Here is a 17,416-nt window from a genome sequence, read left to right as displayed (position 1 = left end):
ATCCCTCCTTTATTATGGCCTTTATCTCACTGTACTCTGGTTTATTGAGATCAGGAATTCCATGGGACAGTGAGTGAATGTGTCGCGGCTTTCATCTTAGTACTTTAGCACAGGACCAGGAGTGCTCAGTAAATGAATGATGAAGGAAAGGAAATACAGGGCGAGAGCAGCTCCTCACATTCCTAGGCACAGTGTAGGTCACTGTGTAGTTTCTCGGGACAGTAGACATCCTTAAAAGATAAATGTACCATTACATCGAGAACAGAAACATTTAGGTACAATGAAATAATAAGCTATTAATATATTTTGAAAATGATGGCTATATATCTAACCAGCATTATTTCCAAATCTCTCAAAATGAATAATATCTGCAAAGTCACAATTATTTGCCTAGTGTTTGCATTAATTTTTTTGTTGATTTTTCTCTTCTCATTTAGGTTTTATGATTTATAGATGGCATATGATTTGTATCTTGCCACTGGTTCAGGGTTTTTGGTTTTTAATCATAAGCGTAGCTTTAAAATTAGACAACCAGAACTGCCTACTAGATAATATACTCCTGGATAAGAAAAACTGATTCACTGTTGGTGGGAATGTGTTGTTACAGTCATTAGGGAAAACAATATGGAGGTTGCTAAGAAAGTAAAAATAGAACAACCATATGACCCAGCAATTCCTCCTCTGGGTATATATACAAAGGAGATGAAATCACTTACTATGTAAAACTGTCTGAATTTCCATGTCCCCAGTGTAGCATTATTCCCTCCCAATCATTAAGATATAAAAACAACCTAAATGCCAATCAATGATTGAATAAAGAACATGTAACACATCCATATGCAAGGGAATATTATTCAGCCTTAAAAAATGAAGATCCTGATATTTGCCACAACAGAGATGAACTTGGAAGACATTACACTAACTGAAATAAGCCAGACACAGAAAGAAAAATATTGCCCAAGGTTATGTGCAGAATTTTTTTTAAAAAAGAGTTTAAATATACAGAAATAGAGAATATTACAGGGGTTGCCATGATGGTGGTGAGGGAGGGGATGGGGAGATGATGGTCAGAGGGTATAGGCTAGCAGGTCTGCAGGATGAGCAGGTCTAGAGATCTAGTGCACAACAGAAGGACCACAGCTAATAAAAATGTACTTTATTAGGGATTTTTGTCAAGTAGATTTTAGCTGCTTTTCTTATATACATACAAAGTAACTGTGTGAGATGATATATATGTGTTAATCTACTTCATTACAGTAACGATTTTACTATCTATCTCTATATATCCTATAGTATCATGTTTTAAACCTTAAATATACTATCTAATTTATTTTTTAAAAAGGAAAAGAAAACACACTTCTGATTTAGAAGTATTCATCTTCATTCAAAATAAATTTGCTAATATTTCTATTGTAGACACTAGTTTAATTTTATCATTACTAGGTGACTCCCGACTCCACTCCTCTCTCCCCAAAATATTCAACTTCTTCCTAAAGGAGCTTTTCCAAAGAAAATGCATTCAACCAGAGAATCTCAGTTCTGCTACTTCCCAACATACTTGAGTATTATGTTCAAACTGAACTTGAGACGTTTGTTCTTATCTCAACCAAACATGATGTTTTGGTATCCTCATTTGTATTTAGGAAGATTTGAAGAGTTAATTATAAACTAAATATCTGCGAAAAAAGTAATCAATAAAAAGATGACTTACGGTTCCTTTATAATATGAAATCCAACTAGTAGACTATTGCATGATTAAACCTAACCATCTAAGCAGTACATAGAGCCCACAGAAGGTACACATTATAAATTATTAGAAAAATTTACCTCTGTTCCTCTGTCAAGAAAAATGTTCAGGCTTCTGCTTGAATTTGAAACTTTAGAGAACTCATATTGTCTCTCTTCATTGAAATGAAAGGAAAGGTTATAAGTTTCCCTTTCTGAGTGAAGCTGAGGAAGGGGTCAGGTCGTAATGAGCAGCATTTGTTTGAGGATGCACGTCTGTCTTCCATTGATTGGCCAAGGTTCAGAGGGTCTGAGGTGCCTCTGAGGAAGAGGCAGCCGATTCTTCAAGTCTCACGCAGTAGAGCATGAGGAAATACATTTCCTGTGAAGCTGAGATATTGGGAGGAAGAGAAGCTGTCTCTATACTCTACATTCTTTATTTTCTTATTCTTTGGGGATAGTGCACATGTGTGTCTACATACCGTAAGGACCGTGTGCCATGGAAATATCAATAAGACTCTAATTTGGGACAGAAATTAGTTCCCTTTTTATAGCAATGATCCTACTTACATTAGTGGTTTGAATTAGGGTTACAAGTTGGAGAGTTTATCCCAGCTTAAATAGCTAAAATAAGCATCTCCGAGAAAGAAAAAGAATGCAAGTTGAAATTCAAATCCAAATGCAGAGGTAATTTGGCTAGATTATTCTTAAGCAAAATAGCAGGCATTCTTAAACCTGAAGTGTCTAGTCCTACTTAAACCATATTATGTCTTATTTCAGTTCTGTCAGAGAATATTCACAGACTCATTTTTTTTTTCTAGAGAAAAACCACTTAGCTTTGAAATCACAATGTACTGCTTTTCTGGGCTTGTGGGAATAATCAAATTTAACTGGAAAATAATTTAAGATGTAACTAATTTTATGTTTTTTTCAGTACTTAGGAACTGTAGAGTCTCCAAAATAATATTTTAGAAGTACTTAGATAACTAAGCCAAACATATAAATAAGATGCTGAAATGTAACGTGTAGGTTTAGATACAAAACTACAATGTAGGAATATTTCCTTTTGCCATTGAAAGATGATAAAGATTCTTTAATTATTCAATTTATACTTTAAGCAATGTTATAAACCTGATTATCTAAATTTAGGGAAGAAAATGGTTCAATTGTACCTTGTATTTAATTATATGTTCAGCTAAATCCTTGATATGTCTGTGGCAGTATTGCTGATCACTATTTTGATGCTGTCCTGGGGTGCATTTTTTGGGTATTGTACAAAATGATTTTTAATGTTGGGTGTCATCACAATGGGGGTAGTCATTGCTCAGTGGGAAAGTAGTCAAAGTTGCATTAGGAGCTGTGATATTGGACATAAACTTGAAATGAATGACTGATAATTTCCCGGAAAAAATAGAATAGTATTGTCAGTGGGAAGAAGAAAGAAAAATCAAATCTTTTTCTCTCCCTCCTTCCCTTTCTTTTAGACTTTTCAGAGTCCAAAATGACTAAATAAGCAAGCAAGCAAACAAACAAAAAACAACAACAACAACAACACAAACCCTGTAATCTCTTGCTCCAGAAGTGATACAACTTCTTATGATCTGAGCTTCCTTTTCCAAGAGTGAAGGAATGATTGCTACTATGGTCTCTTCCAGAGATGGTCTGGCTTGTTTGATGAACCACACGTGCGTCAGCTTTTTTATTGGGTTTATTGCCCAAAGCTGAACCCCCAACCCCAACATAAGCCAGTGACAAATAGAGGAAACTCTGTGAGCCTAGCAAGCCTGACTGGCTGCTCAACCTGAGCTCTTAACCTTCAAGTTGTTTGTCTTTCTCTCCCTCCCACTCCTGCCAGCCCCCAGCAGGCAAGATGGACTGCCCTGTCTTCAGACTTCAGATCATGTTCTCAGTCACTCCTGGAAGTTTCTCTGCTCTCCAGACCACCGTACTCTTGTACTTCCTGAATCCACGGTGGTTATTTTGAAATTGATCTTACCCGGTCTTGTCATGTCTTCCAACATCATTTTGGTTATGGTACAGTCAAGAGTTTGGACCACTGACACTAAAACCTGGTTCCCAGCCAGCTCTTATTTCGACCTGGTTCCTTAACCTCACTAACCTTCATATAATATTTCTGTAAAATGAAGATCATGATGACACTCACACCAGTTTTTGCACATGACATGCTAAACACAGGGCCTGGCACACTCTAAATAGGGGAATTGGATGTCCCAAATTGCCTCAGACTAAGGGTGTTCCTGGGAAGCCCAATTCTCAGTGCTAAAACTGGGTAAGCCCTGAGCAAACTGAATTGGTCCCCCTAATTGTGCATATTTATCTTATGTAACTTTTATTGTTTGCCAATTTTGTATTCTTGGGGAAGTGAAATCTTATTTACAAGTTTTCCGCATTAACTTCCAGAGGGCTATGCACCTAGGTGCTTAGTTACTTTTATATAACTCATATTTTCTTAAGGGACTGGTGGTTGTGCAATGATGTGAATATACTTCATGGCACCGAACTATACACTTAAAAATGATTCAGATGGCAAATTGTATGATATATATATATACACTTTACCATAATAAGAATGATTTGCAATCTTAAAAGAACTTATTAGTTTTATAAAGTAGTAATATTCTATATGATTATATAGTAATGAAATTTAGTGAAGAGTAGAAAATTAACACAAATAATATGGTACTGTAGAGGGAGGAAATTGTCAGGAATCTAGCATTAGCTTGAGAGAGAAATTTTAATTTTGCAAAGACATGTTTTTGTCTTCACATCCCCCCTTTCTTAATGATGACCAGCTCCTAATCTGCTTCCTAGGAAGCAGGGTCCACGTCTCTTCAGGGTCTTGGGGCACTTGTCTTACCAGGAGTGGTCATATTAACCTTCTAATTTCTCACTAATGAACTTCCTTTCAATCCAGGTTTCTTCCCACAATTCCTTCACATGGTTCATGGACCCTGCTGGGGTGGAAAATTTAATATATGAAATGATGATGAATTTTATTTTTTACATATTTCCAAAGATTGAGCAATTAGTTTGTATTATGGTGATGATCAGGTGTGTCTTTAAACTTGATGGTTTTTACTCACCTGTGGATCATATCATTTTTATGTTAAAGTCTATTAATTCCTGGTTTATCGTGCAATAAGCCTGTTCCTTAGGTAGTAATCTATTCATAACTTGTCATTAAAAACCAACAAACTAAAACCTAGAAGTAATTTGGCTTGTTTCTGTTTTCTTCAGAGAAAGAAAAATTTTTATAGTGTGAAGAATTCTCTCAGACTAAGAAATAGAATCTTGCTTTTAGATTAGGGTTCAACTCCATGGTTTTAGTGCCCATTTATGGCTTTTGGGGGGCACTTAGTTGCCATGAAGACTTCAAGCTCTGACATGAAATTCAATGACATATTTAAGAGATATTTCAGCATAAAAGTCCACATTGTGGAACTATCTTATTACCAATTAGCTTGGCCACCTTGCTCATGAACTAGATGGGATCCAATTAGAATCTATCTTGTTGTTTAATATTCACTTTCAATTGAGCAGCCCTTTATACTTTGTCTTTTAGCAGTCCCTCTTTGATTGTCTAAATAAAGATTTCTGTGCTAAAAACAAAACAAAACATCAGAACATTAATTTCTTTGACACATATTAGCTGATAAAACTGGTATTAGAAAATAATGGTAATCATTTCGTTGGATCCTGTATCCTTTATTGGAAATTTTTTCAAGAGTGATTTTTTTCCTTATACTAAATATTAAAAATAAAGGGCAGAAAGCCCCCCCCCCAATTTATTTTCTCAATTCATGTTATATTTATAGTCAATAAAGACTTTTTTTTGGACAAGTTGACTTTGACCATATACTGAATTCTGTAGTCATTTAAGGCTTCCACCTTGTCTTTAATGACTTGAGACCTATACTGTGCCTTCCCTAGCAAAAATAATTATTCTGTTGTCACCCTGCTTAATTTCTGAACTTCTGTTATTTTTCATTATTATGTCAACTAGGAGCAATACCTATTTTGGATAGTTATTGTGATAATTAAAAAGCAACATACAAGCACTTTACACGTGAAAAGATACTTTCTTCTCTTCCTTGACCATCTATGGGTGTGTCCCCCAAATTGAACCTCTTTGGGGGTAACTCTCTCCTCTTACTATGGGTTCATATCCTTGATCCACTGACTTTAATCTCTTGTAAATTTGTATAGATCTCCTTTTCTTCAGTTTCAGATTTTTTAAAAATATGTTTTTAGTTGTAGATGAGTACAATATTCATTTTATCTGTTTATTTTTGTGTGGTGCTGAGGATCAAACCCAGTACCTCACATGTGCTAGGCAAGCGCTCCACCACTGAGCCACAATCCCAGCCCCAGTTCCAGATTTCTTAAACCTCTTAAAAATGTTTTCTTCCTCCCTTCTCACCTTCCATTTTGTGATCTTCATATCAACACACTTCTTTATTTTAGTTTTATTTCCTTCCACTTTAAAAATAAACATTTAAAAGAAGATATTGGGGACTGGGGGTGTAGCTCAGTGATAGAGGCCTTGGCTTCACTCCCAGCACTGAAAAATAACAACAAAACCAAAACCCCAAAATTACATATGTAAAAATATATGCAACATACATGGGCTGTTTGGGGGGGAATAATTCTACTGTGCACTAGGAGGAGACATTTTGGTTTCATAAGAATAGGAAGACATCCCAAAGACTGCCTGAAACGCTTGGTGCTTTAATCAGCTTCCAGATCTCTGGTCAATGATCTCACCAATGTGAAATGAAAGTTGAGTCAAACATCTGAGCTTTATTGTTGTCTTAGGTTAACGAAAGCTCTTTTTTTTTTGGCTTCGATGTTGTGGAAATAAAACTCTCAAAACTCAAGCCACTTGGGTTGGAATACCATTGCACCTTTCTTGTTCAATATCAATGCTGAAGAAATCTGACCACCAGTTTAATGAAAGGACACCATGTGTTTTTCTCTTTTCTAAGATGTCCTTGTTTGTTGCAAAGTTAGCCTGATGTCTTGCTTTTTGAAAAATAGTTTGCATTCTACATTTCGTGGAAGAAATCCCATATGTAGAATGACTATCTTTCAACTGAATTCTTAACAAACTGAATTTTTGAAGCCATCACTTTAAATTTCCTTTTGCTTGTTTTATCTGTTTCCAAAAAAAAAAAAACATCCATGGGGCATAACTATAGAAAAGCAATATTTTGCCTCTTTTAGCATTGACATTTGTTTTTACTAAGTTGATTCCTCTAGGCTCTCTGTTATATTTTTCACAGCTCCTAATAGGAGCTTCCTAAGAACTCTTATTGCACCAGGTATAAAGTAGATAACACAGTTTTATAACCCCAAAGGAACTTTTTATTAAGTAATTCATCCAAGGAGAGAAATAAGAATAATCAATAAAAGCATGAAGAGAAACCAGAAGGGCTAGATGGATAAAAGTACTCTGCAGTGTCTCATTCTAAATTCTCTCTTGGCTCTCTCCAACCCACACCTATTGAGGACTAACACATTACTTTCTTTACTTTCCTCAATAACAATAACTACTGCTTCCCTTTGAAGGGCAGATTTCAGCCATTGAATATACACCCTATTTTTGAAAGCCAAAATTAGAGAATGTAATTCAAGAATAAACATTCTTGAATGGTCACTACCTATAGGCACAGAATTGGAATTGTGATCTATAAACTGTGTAAATAAATATCTCGCAGATTCTGAGTTAGCATATTTTTTTCAATGTCCTTTCCTGAAAGTTTTATTCCAAAATATTTTGAGACAGTTTATCCTTAACTCTGTACCAAAAAAGTAAAGTTCATAGTTAATTAGTATCACAATGGATTAGAATTTAATTTCTTATGTACATGAACAGAGGCATTTATATTTAATCTTTAGAATTTGTAGATAGATTCAAATAATAATTAATGAAGAAATAACTAGTTTAAATGATTAGAAACAAGTTCACAACTGTCAGACCCGGGTATATGGTTAAAATAATTGATTTATGCTTGTCATTGAAAAGGCCCTAAGTATCCAGAGCCATTTGCTTAATTGGGTAAAGGGCCAGTTGCCCAGGACCATCCTGGCTCCAGGATAGTTGTCTTTGTCACTTCTCTTATGCCTGGCGTGCCTTGAACATGGTGGACAGTTATAATTATCAGTCATTACGGAGACTTACTATGTTTCAGGCAATGCAGAAGCTGTGTGCACATTAGCTAGTAAGTATTTGCTGAGAGTTGAAAGTCAATGTTCCAGCCTTCAATACACAAAGAAGACCTTCTACCTAGCTATGTAAGGGGACCTAAATATTTATGGAAATTTCTTGATTGTTCATTGTGAGTGGATTTTGACAATGTCCTTAACATCTCTTGACATGAAATATTTAAGTTGTGTTGATAATCCTGAAAAGTGCTGTTTTTTGAAGTAGTTGGTGTTTAATGCTATTTTAATAACTTTACAATGTACACTATGTAAAAGAATCCCTATTCAATATTGTCATTGGGAGAACACAAGCAAGGTTTTATAACTTTCTGATCAGTAAGATCCTTTAAAGTATCAATGATCTTGTGTGTCATTAGAATAAATTTATTTGTAAAGTATTATAACACCCAAGAATTATATCTGCCGATTTCTTTTATTATAAAACCTGTCTTCAACAAATCAACCCATTACAATTACTATATCTATGCAACTTGGTTAAACGAAAGTGGCAAACTATTAGGGATATTGTTAAATTGTTAAAGTAACATTCAGCTGTATATCTTAATAACACATATATAGTATAACCTTTATTAATGTAATATATACTTATTCAAAACATAATGAAGGGCGTGCTACTAAAATACCTTCATTTATAGCTGTTTTCTGGTTACAGATATTTAAATATACAGAGAAACACATGCATCTATGTCTTTTGATTTTGTTGAGATTTTATCTAACTTCTGTGTTGGTTTCTCTAGAAATCAGAGTTTTTTTTCAGGGTTCTTCAAACCAGAAACTGTGTGTTTTGAGTGCCATAATTGGTGGTGAGGACAGCACAAACTGAGTGAATCTCATTTGATCCCTTTTTGTTTGTTTGTTTGTTTGGTACTGGGGATTGAACTCAAGGGTGCTCAGCCACTGAGACATATCCCCAAAACTTATTAGTTTTTATTTTGATACAGGGTCTCACTAAGTTGCTTAGGGTCTTGCTGAATTGCTGAGGGTGGTCTTGAACTTGCGATCTTCCTGCCTCAGCCTCCTGAGTCACTGAGATTACAGATGTGCACCATCATGCCTGGCAAATACTTTTTCTTTTTTAAACATAGATAATGTGTATGAAATTCTTTAAGTGGTCTTGTTCCTCAGGCTTTAGTAAAAAAAAAAATACTCAAATAACTTACTTAGTCATGACTTATAGTCAAAAAGGAGAATTCATGTATTCTATATAAAGTTTTCTTTAAAGGGTATAAACTTTGTAATGAATAGTCATACATCGCTAAACATATGTTTTGTTTATCATGTTTGTTAAAGTAACATTCAGCTGTATATCTTAATATTGAAAGTATCCATTATATGAGAATCACTCTGAAAATATTGATATTCTACCATTGGTTTGGCAAACCAATTAAATTCCTTTAACATTCTTATTTTTATTTTGGAAAATGCCTAAAAAATGATATGTACAAATAAAAACATGATTTTGTTAAGGTATTATGGGAAATTTTTGTTTTGTGTTTACATCATTTTAACATAGTATGTATAAGAGTAATAAAATATTTAAAATATAATTTACTGCATGCTTAACTGATTTTTTTTAAAACAAATGTCCTTAATTACTGAGATTTGGACTAATCAAGAGATTGCTTATAACACTGCTACTCAAATTTCACATGACACTGCCAAAAGCATTTGTTTTCTGAAGCTTCTAGCAGAGCATGAAGCCTCTTTGAGGGTTCGTTGGGGAGGGGTGTTTTGAAGCTAACTCTGTGGAATCTGTGTGTGTGTTTCATGTGCAGCGCCTGTTCTCCCTGGAGCTTACCAGCAAAGCCATTCCCAAGGCTACGGGTACATGCACCAGACCAGTGTGTCATCCATGAGGTCTATGCAGCACTCACCAAATCTAGTAAGTGTCATTAAAGTGTTCCTACCTGGTCTTCCCATTTTACCTCAAAAATACAAATGCATATGGAATACATTTGAAATGCTTATGGAACATTGAAGATCAATGGTGACATGTTGCCATTTACACAACTCTTTCAAAGGAAAGCCAAAAATATATAGGTAAAGCTTTCAGAAAGGAAGGCATTAGTAGGCATTGTATGAAATAATCAAACGTACAAGAAATCTATTAGTTAGACATCTTAATGTGATCATGATTGGTATTAGTCAATTATAATCTTCATTTAGGACTAAAAAGGTACAAATATTTAATGGTCATATTAATGAGTTAACCTTGATGATCATCAAGATGGCCATGGAGCTGATATAATGCTACTAAAGTAGCTAATAGGATTTTGAATGTTCCCAACACAAAGAATTGATAAATGTCTGGGGTGATAGATCTGCCAGTTACCCTGATCTGATCATGATGCATTGTAGACATGCTTCAAAATTCTGCACTGTAGCCCATAAATTTGTAAAATTACTATGTGTCAATTAAAGATGTATTTTTGGAGGAAAAAAGTCTTCAAATCCCCCTGTTGAAAATCTTGAAATCTTTATTTTTATTTATTTATTTTTTTTTGCGGGATGTGGAGTAGTGGGGATTGAACTTGGGTAATTGATGAACATCAATTACTGGGAATTGACCATTAAGCCACATCTCTAGCCCTATTTTGTATTTTATTAGAGACAGGGACTCATTGAGTTGCTTGACACCTCGAGATTGCTGAGGCTGACTTTGAACTAAAGATCCTCCTGCCTCAGCCTCCTGAGCTGCTGGGATTACAGCCATGCACCACCACGCCCGGCCATCAGAAATCTTGAAATCTTGATAGATTATTTCAGTGTCAAGTTTGGAAGCAGTACTTGAGGTCATCGAGTTATGCTTGGCCTCTCATACTGAAATGGCTTTTCCCAGCCCCATCATAGTCCCTTGGCCTTTGTCAAACACTTAGGAACAGGCCACTTTTCTAACTGTAAGATAATTGGTACAAGCGTCTTGATGTCCCAGCTGGTTTCCTCAGCCCATGAATGCTGTTTTTGAGATTTTCTGGTGGTTAATATTAGCTAAATTCTTATTGTTAAAAATGAGTACAGGAATACTCAAAATTCCTCATTATAATAAGGATTTAGTTATATGTACCTCCATATTCAGAACATTTTTATTACTATGTTTCTATCACTGTGATTAAAAAAAAACTGTAAAGGGAGTATATAATTTTTTAAAAAGTTTGTTTTACATTTTTTTTTTTTAAAAAAAGGAAAACAAAACTTCTTATTACCTATTTAGGAAAGATTCCTTGACTCTATTAGGAGAGATCAGTAGCAGAGGGACAGTGGGTTCAGGGCCTGTCTGCTGTTTTGGTCGGTTTGTCGTCTGGAGTCTATGGAACAGGGAGAATCTACATAATCTAGTTTCTGAGACCATCTGAAACTGGGGAAGTCAGCTTTATTGTTTCAAAGCCTACCTTTGACAGGCTAGATGATGATGATGATGATTGTCTTTCCTCACTGTCTTTTCTAGCTATTCTGTTGTCTTTATCTCTGCTCCGACCTTCCAATGTTAAGTCCCCCCCTTCCTCTTAGACTGATAAAGTGAAGATCAACACAATTAGATGTTAGACTCTGGTTTACAGATTTCCCCAATCCGACATCCTGGAAGTCCTTCCTGGTCTTGCTCTATGTGTGGGAGCGTCTGCTGGGGCTAGCATGTGTGTCTGTGACAGTCCTGGTACTCATTGTGTCATTCCTTCTTGCTTCCTCAGAGGACCTACCGAGCTATGTACGATTACAGTGCCCAGGATGAGGATGAGGTCTCCTTCCGAGATGGCGACTACATCGTCAACGTGCAGCCCATCGATGACGGCTGGATGTATGGCACAGTGCAGAGAACTGGGAGAACGGGCATGCTCCCAGCAAATTACATCGAGTTTGTGAATTAATTCCTTCTCCTTGCCCTTTGAGCTTTATTCTAATGTATCTTAAACCCAATCTTTTTAAAAGATAGAAGACACTTTTAAGCAACTTGGCAATTATTTTACAACAATGTATCCTTACTTTGACAATTAGACACACAGGTACCAGGAAGGAGGAGTGAATTTTGGCTGAGGAGAGCAGCATATTCAGTAATTCCTGTAAACAAAAGTCATTACTGTCTGGAGACCTGGTGCTGCTAATTGTGTTTGTGGTTTCCTTTGATTGGCGATTGAACCCTTCTGGGAAATGTATTTTTGTAGACTTTAATAGAGATGTTGATTGTCCCTTCCATGTAATGAGTGTGTGAAACTTCTTAGCTGTCACTTTGGAAATCACCAGAAGCCAATTCTCAACTCAGTAACACAGCCAATAATTTAAAAACCATTTAGCTTTTGAGTCATTAGGCAATTTCCAGTTCAACTGAAAATTGCCTACTATAATAAATGTAAGCAGTGGCAGAATGATAGCCTGCTTAAAATTTTATTGACTAGTAGCCTTAGGGACCCAACAGGAAATTTCCTGGATCCCAAGGCTGACTGGGATCTGTTTATTTCTCCTTTGTACCAAGGCATATCCTACTCCTCATTTACATTCTGTGGACTCAAGTACCGCCCCGTTCCACAGAACATCAGGACCAAATAACTTCACAGCTACTCTGTAAAGGGCAAAGATTCATGTCATCTGTATTATTTCCCTAGTAGTGTTTACCCTGTTGCATGTCACGTAGGTTCAAGTTTCTGTATCATAGACAGCTGCACTGCCCATTCCTGTTAAAAGCAAACAGTGTGGCTGATATCCAAAGCCCTCCCCTGTAGCTGCCAGCGCATCAGAAAAACATATTTTGAGAAGTTGCTTGAGATTTTCCTGCTGTATTGCACTGTAGTTTTGAAGGATTTACACCTTAGGAAATTAGATGTATACTCTAATAAATAAGTGATTTAGGTATTTATTGAACGGCTTTCATTAACTTAATGCTGCTGTTGATTTAAAAGTGAAGAAAACTTAATAGAATCTAGTGGAAAAAAATGGCATATAGAGTGTACTAGGAAAACCCCAGCAAACAAAAGTTACCAACTCCATATAGAGATGGTCTGGTTTTCTTATTTTGGAAAATGGTCTTCAAATTCTGGAATGGGACTCTAGCCATTAAGACTGGTTAATCAAAAAGACTTTCTTTCCACTCTGTGATTTTTTATTTTCTAAATCACATTCATAGGAATGTCATCAGAGATTTTTCAGTACAAGCCAAACAGTTTGTCTACTGAAAAAAAGGCATGGTTGGCATGTTTTGGGTGACTTTTCAGGCATTTGCTAGATTCACAGCCACAAGTGTAACCTTTGCTGGTGGGTCTTGGAATTTCTCCTGGAGCTTGCGGTCAAGGTCACCAAGAGTTTGGTGTCTGTTGACAATTCTGTGTTTTTCTGATTGTGCCCTTTATTGTGACTTGCAACAGGGTAGCATTTGTGTAGAATCTGACTCTATAGTTGTGAGAAACTGAAAAAAAAAATGAAATTACAAAAATAAAGTGTATGGGCATTGAGGACATATTATTTGATATATTCGAGGAAATTAACAAAACAACCTATAAAACAACTTTTCTTGAATGTTTACTAGTCTAGAGGCCAAAGCTGGTTCCTTAGCACCTTGGAAGAGTTAGCACATATTTTGGAAAATCTATAGTTTCCCCTTTTTTTAAACATTAAAAGATCAAAATAAGCTTTATTGCACTAAAGCTGTTTCTACATGACATTAATATGCAATTTAAAAGAGAAAAATTCAGGCAAAGATCTTGAGGTATTTAGAAGAAGTTTACAGATTACCAGATAGCCAGTTCAACTGATTTTCTGTCATTCAAATGGCCAGTCATAATTAAACTGATTAAACTCTGTATCTGTTTTTTCTGTCTTGTATAGAAATGCACAAAGACAACTGAACTTGCAATAATTTTGCAAAAATCTGTGCATTAAAACCAAGGGCAATAAGCCTGCTTAATTTGATTAGATTAAGTATGTCTTTAAGTTTCGCCCAGGTGGACCTCTTTTTTAAAAATTTTTTTCCTCCTTTTTGGTGATCATTAAAAAAAAAAAAAAAAGAATAGCCACTGATTAAATTTCGGACTTAATATGGCAGAACAGGTACAATTTTTAGTAAATAGCACATATATTAGGAAGCTCAAAGAAACTAACTTAAAATATTACTTGTCATCAGGAAAGTTACCATAAAGTAATAGTTTGATGTTTTATGTTTTTCTTATCCATTGACTTTAAAATCAGATTCATTAAATGTAGAAGTCAGTACATGTGGAATAAGTGTTCTAAAATTTTAAGCTGCATATAATGTTTGCATAGCAAGATGTTTCTGCTTCAAGACTCTAGGAATTAAGATCTGATCAGAATTCAGCTAAAGGGCAGTTATTTTCAATAAAGACTGAGGCAGAACAAGATATTGCACGCTTTTGAGATTAAAATTCGATAATGGTATTGTTACTAACGCTTGTGAGGATATTAAGCATCTCAGCAGAATATAAGCAACATAATACCAAATTGCTACGTTTACAGCCTCATTTTTTAAAAAAGCTACATTCTCGAACAACTTTTCTACTTTCCATATGCCTCCTGCCCATCTTTAATTTGGCAGCAGATATCTCATAAGTAACACAGCTAAGGGAAATTTCTAAAATGCATCTTTTAAAAATCAAGTTAAAGAAGGCTATGTAAGTGCTAAGCACAGACAGCATGCACCCGATTCCTAAGTTTAGTGTGCCCTCAAGCCTGAAAAAAGCACAAGGAAAGTTTGATACACTTTTAAAAAGTTTCTGAAAACAAAGCTGTTTATGGATCATATTTGTCTTGAGAAAAGGATAGCAACAGAATATATTGCTTTTGTTGATAAGTATTTGTAGTACATGTGGTTTTATTTACTAATTCTTGTTCTCTAGAAAGCTGTCTAACCTATGGCAAAGTGAGTTCTTCATGTCTCCTTGTTATTGTTTGCACATCTGCAGCATAGCCCAGTTTGAAATATTTATCTGGTTGTCAGTCCTCCAAAGAGGCCTGCATCTTACCATGCCTCCCAACCTCCAGACCACACAGGAACTTGGAAGCACAGTTTCTTTAAGCACCTTGTATGAATATGGTTGAGATTAGACCAGCCCCTCTCTTGCTCCTACCTACATAGCTTGAAGATGATGAAGATGTGGTTCTGCTAGTTTTACTACATTCTTTCTTTCCTGGTCCTCTCAGTGTTGAGCCTTACAACACTCAGGGAATTAGGAAGAAGATTTTTTTTTTTCCAAAAGAGAGAGTGGAAATTCAATAATGATATGATGTTATTAATATAACATCAAGTTCATCCATCTCCAATGGAATGTTTTTAATGAAAAAATAAAGAAAATGGGTGTGATCTTCAATAGCACATCCACATAGAAAGTGGATGTGGTTTATACCAAAATCATAATTCAGATACATAAAAAAGGTGCCTTCTTAATTGCCCTTGTTTATCCATTATGATCTTAGAAAGAAAACCAAGCAAGCAAGCTTCTGCCTATTCTATAGTAATATTTTATTATATGATTGGTATTTTTGTGGTGGGGAAGTGGGATGCTCCTAACAGATATTAAAGGTGGTAGCTGATTGTATTTTGCCTTTAAAGGTTTAGAACTTTATAAAATGCTGACTTCTGCTATCTATTTCTGAAATGTTCTTTGTGGATTTATATATAGTTAAGATGTAATAAATGCTAATTTGGGGATTTAAAATATCTATTGTAAGATAGAATGATTATATTATGAGACCGAATTCACTACATGAGATGAACTCCATAAGTTAATTATACCTTTGCATCTGATAATCTAAAAGTGACTAGACAGGGGTTGTTTTGGGTCATATAACATGATGATGATAAAACTTTAGCTAAGTAAGAAGCTAGGTAAACTAACTTAAGAATGCTGAAATGAGAATCTCTTTCTGAAGTATTCCATGCCCTTTAAGACCCTTTTGAGCAACTATTGATGATCAAAAAAGTCAAGACATTGTATGATTCTTTCATGTTTTTTTTTATGGTCATCATTCCATGAAGCTTAGACTCCTGGAATCCACAAACCTGGAAGGATCCCTGGCACAAAACTGGTTGTCCATATTACTTCAGTATATTCATGGGAATTTCATAGGCTCTTTTGTGTTTGATATGTGGTATCCAGTTTGCATAGTATATACTGTAATCCAGTTGTTGTTAAGAATGATTCACTTTAATGAGAAAGAGAAAACTGCTCCCCAGGCCCATTCCTGAGTGTCCATACCATGAATGGCTGAGCATTTTGGAAGCAGCACCAAGTATGTAATGGGCATGCTATGTGTGGAACTGTCGGTCTGTGATATAAATGCACATTTAATCATTGTGTAGCTTGACTCCTGATTGCTTCAAAATATGTAGTGTTATGGTGGATTAATTTGTGAGATTGTACTAACTTTGAGATTGTATAACAGTTGTGAAGGAAACAATGGTTTTCAAATGAAGGGGCTTACAGAATGATATGATGTTATTAATATAGTTTGGCTTTTGTTATACAAATTGTTAACACCAGCTATTAAAATATATTTTAGTAGAAAGGCTTTAATCATGTTTTTTTCCTCTACACTGTGAATCTTTAAGCCTTGGTGGACTAGAGAAACATCGTGCTGCCCAAAGGACTAACCTATGCAAACGAGTTCACATTTCAATGGATGTCACAGTAAATGTGTAATAAGACATACTTTCTCCTGCATTGAAATAACACATTAAGCCTAGCCTCCAATATGTATAGTGCAGTCACTCACAAACCGACCATACTCATTTAGTATTAGTATCTGTTTCAAAGTAAATCTCTTGTTTCAAAGTAAATCTATTGCAACTACTTGAACGATGTTAGAATAAAAATGACAAACGGGTATATGTTGGCCATGGGTCCCTGCAAGTGGTCTCTGATGGTAGAACTGTGTTCTCACATGCACTCTCTTTAGGGTCTAAATATTCTGTGTCCTCTTTCTGTATTTGTAAAACATTATAATGCATTAATTTCCTATTACCCATTTGGTTTGCTTAAATAAATGCAGGATATAACAAAATGGTTCTACTTCTTGACTGTCACCGTGGTTTCTCGGAGCACAAGTCACTAGACACAGGGTCATTACAGAACTCGACTATAGCCTGAGTATTAGGTTTGACAACTCACATTAGACTGCATCAAAGCTGAATGCTGGTTTGGACTAGTCATTTCAAATACACCCCCCTCCCCGCCCCAGAATGAACTTAGTTTTAGGTGATAATAATATGGTGCTTTTCCAAGCTTAGAATCTTACTGATTTCATATCAAAGTACTACAATCATGCATCATTATAGTTAACTTCTTTCAGGATTGAATTCCTCACATGTCCTCACTAATACAATTCTAATTTTCTTGTATTCGTAAGATGAAAGAAACAGCTTGGAGCAAAAAAAAAAAAAAAAAAAAAAAAAAAAAAAAAAAAAAAAAGCACAAATTGAATACATGAAGTGGGAAGATACTCTGAT

General features: G+C 35.4%; 1 protein-coding gene across 2 annotated transcripts in view; it reads left to right on the top strand.

Moving 5' to 3' along the window:
- The window catches only part of NEBL (nebulette), a 346,363-nt gene extending 329,157 nt beyond the window's left edge, over positions 1–17,206 (top strand). Inside the window, exons 28-29 of one of the 2 annotated variants that reach the window (XM_081298828.1) lie at positions 9,747–9,853; positions 11,658–17,206. In XM_081298828.1, the coding sequence (XP_081154954.1) occupies positions 9,747–9,853; positions 11,658–11,834 (284 nt within the window). In that variant the 3' untranslated portion in view covers positions 11,835–17,206. The remainder of the gene's footprint in view (positions 1–9,746; positions 9,854–11,657) is intronic. The other variant, XM_081298827.1, reaches the window with a different exon arrangement.
- Positions 17,207–17,416: the final 210 nt, after the last annotated feature.

Source organism: Spermophilus citellus (genome assembly GCF_964194105.1).
Source record: "Spermophilus citellus genome assembly, chromosome: 6".
Lineage (NCBI taxonomy): Eukaryota > Metazoa > Chordata > Mammalia > Rodentia > Sciuridae > Spermophilus > Spermophilus citellus.
This window is presented reverse-complemented; position numbering and strand designations above follow the sequence as displayed.